Below are 6,005 nucleotides of genomic sequence, written 5' to 3' on the forward strand. Positions count from 1 at the left end.
TGGGGGGAAAAACCCCCCCCCCCCCCCCACCCCATAGTTCTCCTTTAAATTTTGTTCCACTGTCCAGGATATTAGTGGATGCAGAAATGACCTCTATTGATAGGAAGTTGAAATAAAACGATTTGCATAAGTACACAAATTAGTGTTTTTATATCGGCCTGCAGTTGTTTTAAATGTAACATTTGAATAAGATAGAAAACAAATGTATACAATGCAGAGCGTCGGCTTTGCTAGATTTGCATATTCATTAGTTATTGGTAGATCAGAGAGATCCATTCCTGTTCTATGCCAGCTTCGCTCCCTCACTTCCCCCAGAACACAATCTAACTTCTCAGGAGCCATAAAACAAGAGTGGTTCCGATTTCCTCTCACCTGCTGCAGCGCCCTCTCCTTCTTCATCCTGGCATAGAAGTGCAGCACGTACGGATTGGCGCTCACGGCCTTGGGATCGAAATCCATCACCCTGAGGCCCTCGAAGCTGCGGGCTCTGGAAAGGGCCACATACGCCTGACCGCTCTCAAACACACGGGATAAGGAGATCTCCACACAGTCCAGGGTCATCCCCTGCGAGAAGGAGGAGTCTATGAATACCAGGGGATGGGAGGAATTGGGTTCCATCGTCTCCCTTCTACAGCTAATAGGACTCACCTGACTCTTGTGTATAGAGATCGCCCACGCCAGCTTCAGCGGTAACTGCTGGCGGCTCAGATAGACTCCGCCGTGGGCCTTGATGACCCAACGCTCCATCTTCATCACTTCCGTGACACCGCAGAGGAAGTGCACCTTGGGCAGGGCTGGAAAACAAACAAAAAGAAAAAAAAAAGTGAATACGTGTTACTTTATCCTAAAGAATGTTACACAATGTCAGTGTCTACAATGTTCACATAGATTGACAATTGGGGCCCCATTCTCCCACACACTGCCAATCCGACACATTATTTCATGACCAGGCAGGCATGAAGACGGGTGGAAGGGGAACTCTGCTTCTATGATACATTGGGCATGCCTTGCTCTTCTCCTGCTGTCCACCAGTGTAATATAATACAATGGGGTGTGACCCCGTTGTCACCTGTGACCCCTCCATGTACCGGGTCAGCATGGGCACTTAAGGGGATGAGCAGAAGAGGGACATTTCCCTTCCAAACTGCTGGGGGGCGGGGGGTTTACCACCTTTGCCCCTATATTTAGCGAAAAAGAAAAAAAAAAGTCCAGCTCAGTTTTCTTCCACGAAGACAAAGCCAACTAGTTGTTAAAGTGAACACAATGGGCACAGCAACAGCTTTACTTTCAGCTGCACATACTCTTCCCCCTCTCTCTTTGGCCGGCAGGAACTTAAACAGAGCTGAGGACTGTCTGATCTGCCGGTCCCCCGGAGTGTGTCACATGGGAGGAAGTGGAGTGGGTCACATGGGAGGAAGTGGAGTGGGTCACATGGGAGGAAGTGGAGTGGGTCACATGGGAGGAAGTGGAGTGGGTCACATGCTCTCCCATGCTTGGAACTAGCAGATATTTCTCTTGGCAGCTGTTGGCCAATTGGAGCACCAGGAAGCAAAGGGAAGATGTGTATATGCTGCTGGTGGGACTGCCCTTAAAATGAACCCGATCCTTTGGTATTAACAAGACCCCATCAAGTCCTCTGTTCTCACCTGAGCACCTTTCTTCAACTGAAGTCGCTGGCCAACCGGACACTGTGTGTCCATCGTCTTCACAAGCATCGGGTCGCTGTCCAAGGCCTCATACGTGTGTATTTCCCCTGGAGTGATGATAAACCCGTGAGAAGGGAGAACATAAGGGGTGAAAGGCTCAACAGAGAGGATCATGGGAAGAAAAAAATTAAATTAGTAGGCTGATGAAAGAGCAAATACAGAGATTATGGGAGCCCCAGACAGTGGCCTATCCAGGGTATGCAACATGCCCTGGGCACCACTTGAAGTGGGAGGCACTGCTCCCTGGGTCAGCAAAAGTTTGCTGACCCACGGAGACTGCTAGCTTGTTTTTTTTACCTCTCCTGTACACATCTCCACGCTCGACTCTTTGCAGCCAGGAACACTCTGGCTAGCATCTCACCCAGCTCCAGGCAACCAGTGACATCATTGGTACTCAGGGGTGCAATTTTTTTGTAGATACACCTCTGGCTCAGGATCTCCATACCTGGTAACTGTTGTAGTCGGCGCTCGTTCGTCAGGTCCACGTCATCCTTGTGCGTGCACAGACGCGTGGCCAGGATCCCATCCCGCTCGATTTTATGGTTGGCGGTCAGAACCAGCTGCCTGGTCACCTCTTCTGTACATCTGAGAGAGGGAAACAATGATAAGACATGTTCCAACAGTCACAAGAACATTATTATATAAAATGTCATTTATATCCAATGAGGGGCACAGATTGTTACCTAAAACCCGACTAATGAATGGTCTGGTTAATATACCATTGAAAGGGCTTTCTTCTATCCGTTCAAAAAACAAAACATACGTTCTATATTAGATCCATCTCTCCTGTTGATCCTGCCAAAAATTACAGAACACCTCCCCCTGTTATTGGGGTTTGTTATTGGGGTTAAGAGAGTGGCAGATGTTCTGTTGTCCTAATACACTTCTTGTCCTAGGGTGACAATGTTGCTCCTTCATATAGTGGAGTGAGTGGGGTTGTCACTGTAGGACAGGAAGTGTGCTACTGGAAGTACCACCAGTTGAAAATGACAGAAAAGTAAAGTGTTGCAGCCTCCACATCGCAGGACTCTTGGCATGTTACCTCCAAATGTATTACATGTTTGTTCTGGAGTTTAGAAACACTTAAAATGGTGCTCAGGTAAGGCAAGCTGAGAGGAATGACCCCAATCTCTATTGTGGAATGCAGCCTGTGGGTGTCCAGGACTCACCTGCCCAGCCGAATGGCCTGTAAGAGGTTAATGAAGGTTTTATCTGTCTGTCTCCTGACCGCCGTCAGCTCCATGGTCAGGTGGATGCAGCGCCTCCAGCTCTTCGCCTGTGTGGGGTACAAAGCCAAGCAGTTAGTGGTGCACTAGAGTTCCCAGGCCCACACAGCTGCTGTGCCCATTATGAGGGGCTCCCACCTTCCCTGTGCTGAGTTACCGGGTCTGTAAACCCGCTGAGCCCATTATGAGGGGCCCCCACCATCCTTGTGCTGAGTTACCGGGTCTGTACACCCGCTGAGCCCATGAGGGGCCCCCACCATCCCTGTGCCGAGTTCCCGGGTCTGCACACCTGCTGTGCCCATTATGAGGGGCCCCCACCATCCCTGTGCTGAGTTCACGGGTCTGCACACCTGCTGTGCCCATTATGAGGGGCCCCCACCATCCCTGTGCTGAGTTCCCGGGTCTGTACACCCCCTGTGCCCATTATGAGGGGATCCCACCATCCCTGTGCCGAGTTCCTGGGTCTGTACACCTGCTGTGCCCATTATGAGGGACTTCAAACATTGGAACATTGACATTATAGAGAATATATGGGAGGAGAAGTTGGGAATACACAAAGATGGACTTTTCAGCATACAAGCCCTATAAGAGGAAGTCGGGGGCTCAATCTATATACAAAGTCTCCCTTTTGGATAGAAGGATCCTTAGAGGACAGAGAACCCTCTGACATTTCTGGGGTCAGGCGAGTCTCTTCCTACCTGGAAGCAGAACTTGGTCTGGCTGGAGGCTTGAGTGACCGGCGGAAGCTGCAGGAAATCTCCGCAGACAATGAGCTGGATCCCCCCGAAGGGCTCATCCCGACCTCGTACAGCCCTATAAGAGACGCAGTCACCCCTCAATATTCAACACGCGGTCGCAGTGTGTCTAGAAGACTCCAATACGTGATTTCTGCATACCTGGCGACGGCCTCCAGCTTGTCGAAGAACTCGCCCTCCACCATGGAGATCTCATCGATGATCAGGTGACGGCAGCTCGTCCAATGCTGGCGGACCCCCGGCCGATTCGCCAATTCAATGCACTGCTCCAGGGGGGCCTTGCCGGAGCCGATACCTGGAACACAAGATGAAGGTCATCGATGGGACACAACAATACAAGAGCAGGAATGGAATATTACGAGACTTCAGATCCTAAAGAGGACAAATATTTACTAACCTGCAAATGCGTGTAACGTGGTGCCACCGATGTGACAGGCCGCGACTCCCGTACTCGCTGTGGCGTAAGTGCTTTTTGGTGGAAGAGCGCCGATGATCCTCTTTAGTAGATACGACTTCCCTGTGCCTGGAAGAAAATTAAAAAGCATGAAGCAGAGAGACCGAATATTATACCCAGATCAGACTACCGAGGTCACAATTCCAGCCGGGGACAGAAGATTATAAAAAATATCCGCCTTTTATGTCATTTTTTTAAGTCATTGTTGAGCTCCAGCTAGTTACGACATCATCACAGCCTAGGCAGTCTGCTGCAACCAGGAGGAAGCATTTCCTCAGTCTCCCCTCCCCCCCAGTGATCAGTCTGCTGCAACCAGGAGGAAGCATTTCCTCAGTCTCCCCTCCCCCAGTAGCAATATTGAAACTTTGTATCAAGTGACGGAGGTGAGAGGATGCAGCAGGGGCCGATCTGTGTTGGACACAGCCAAGAACTGCACAGACACCGGGATATACACGATTATGTCATCTCTGAGCCAGGAAGTAGATGTTGCCTGAAAAAAGATAGCGCCATCCTTCTGGAGGGAAAAGCAGGTGAAGGCATTGTCAGGGGAGAGCACTGTGATCTCTAGGAGAGGTAGTAAATACCGGGACCTGTTACAATGACACATTACTTATCATGAAAAATATATTTGATGACAGGTCCACTTTAGATGCTTTTTTTACCAACCTGCACTGCCAGTGAAGAAGACGTTTTTCCCACCTAGGACGGTGCTCAGCACCAGAGACTGTTCGGTGGAGAGATTCATCTGTCGCGGCATACTCAGCGCCGGCTTCTTGCTGGGACGCAGCTCTGAAATCTGACGCATGAAAACATTCATTTATGGCCATGAATAAAATCAGTGTGTCTGCATTAAGCTGAATTAAAGACAGAAGACCGAAAGGGGAGGACGGAGGTCGGACAGAAGACCGAAGAGGGAGGACGGAGGTCGGACAGAAGACCGAAGAGGGAGGACGGAGGTCGGACAGAAGACCGAAGAGGGAGGACGGAGGTCGGACAGAAGACCGAAGAGGGAGGACGGAGGTCAGATTTGATTATCAGGCCTGAGTAGATATTATCCAGACACTTACCAGACCGTTCTCAGAAGACTCCGTCCTGGCCCGTTTTTGTGGACCCCCATTGGCTCCGTTGGGCCCCCGGTTACTCAGCCCCTTCCTCTTTACAGGGGTCTCTGTGTTGGCTTTGGCCCTCATCTCGTTGGCTTGCTGCACGTCCTTTCTCTGCACAGGACTGATTGTCTCAAACGTGCGGGGGCGGCCGGCCAACAGCCTCATGCGTTCATTCACCGGCTTCTCGCTCTTCCCGGCTTCGTGTTTGATCATCAGGGTCTTTATGAAGTGCTTCAGCGTGTCCGAGGGGCAGTTGGAGATCAGCAGCTGGACGTTGTCCGGTTGGAGGACGATGGAGCTCTTCCCGTCTTGGACGAAGCGGGTGAAGAGTTGGATCTGTTTCAGGGTGAAGTTCTGGGGGAGTTTCCCGTCGCTCACCTTCAGGACCAGCTCCCGATACTCGTTGCGGCCCAGGGAGGTCAAAGCATTGCGGATGACTTTCCTCTTCAGCGCCTGGCCAGACCCATTGAGATACTCTATGGTGACGCTGCTCTGGATCTCCGCGGATAAATGGTTGGCCGGGTTCATCATTTTCCTAAAACCCAACAAAGAAGAACGAGAATGAGATCTCCATCTGTCTATGGATGTGATGCCCCATCCCGGGTCCTGCTTCCTGGAGTCACAAAGGGAGCCAATCTCCGTATTAGAACCTTGGCTGTGATGGGGCTACATAGCTAGCTGTATATCTGTAGACAGGTGACCCATTCCTCCCCCTTATTAAGAGGGGTGTCAGAGGGGGGGGGAGCTGGGTGGGGTGT

General features: G+C 50.9%; 1 protein-coding gene across 1 annotated transcript in view; it reads right to left on the minus strand.

Annotated features, from left to right (window-relative positions):
* The window catches only part of PIF1 (PIF1 5'-to-3' DNA helicase), a 5,959-nt gene extending 174 nt beyond the window's left edge, over window positions 1-5,785 (minus strand). The window contains exons 1-11 of the mRNA XM_018566602.1: window positions 5,209-5,785; window positions 4,808-4,937; window positions 4,085-4,210; window positions 3,829-3,982; window positions 3,631-3,745; window positions 2,876-2,982; window positions 2,152-2,291; window positions 1,647-1,753; window positions 1,286-1,358; window positions 649-794; window positions 373-564 (exon numbers count right to left, since the gene is read on the minus strand). Coding sequence (XP_018422104.1) covers window positions 373-564; window positions 649-794; window positions 1,286-1,358; window positions 1,647-1,753; window positions 2,152-2,291; window positions 2,876-2,982; window positions 3,631-3,745; window positions 3,829-3,982; window positions 4,085-4,210; window positions 4,808-4,937; window positions 5,209-5,778 — 1,860 coding nt within the window. The 5' untranslated portion in view covers window positions 5,779-5,785. The remainder of the gene's footprint in view (window positions 1-372; window positions 565-648; window positions 795-1,285; window positions 1,359-1,646; window positions 1,754-2,151; window positions 2,292-2,875; window positions 2,983-3,630; window positions 3,746-3,828; window positions 3,983-4,084; window positions 4,211-4,807; window positions 4,938-5,208) is intronic.
* Window positions 5,786-6,005: the final 220 nt, after the last annotated feature.

Source organism: Nanorana parkeri, unplaced genomic scaffold, assembly GCF_000935625.1.
Source record: "Nanorana parkeri isolate BGI_ZX_2015 unplaced genomic scaffold, ASM93562v1 scaffold962, whole genome shotgun sequence".
Lineage (NCBI taxonomy): Eukaryota > Metazoa > Chordata > Amphibia > Anura > Dicroglossidae > Nanorana > Nanorana parkeri.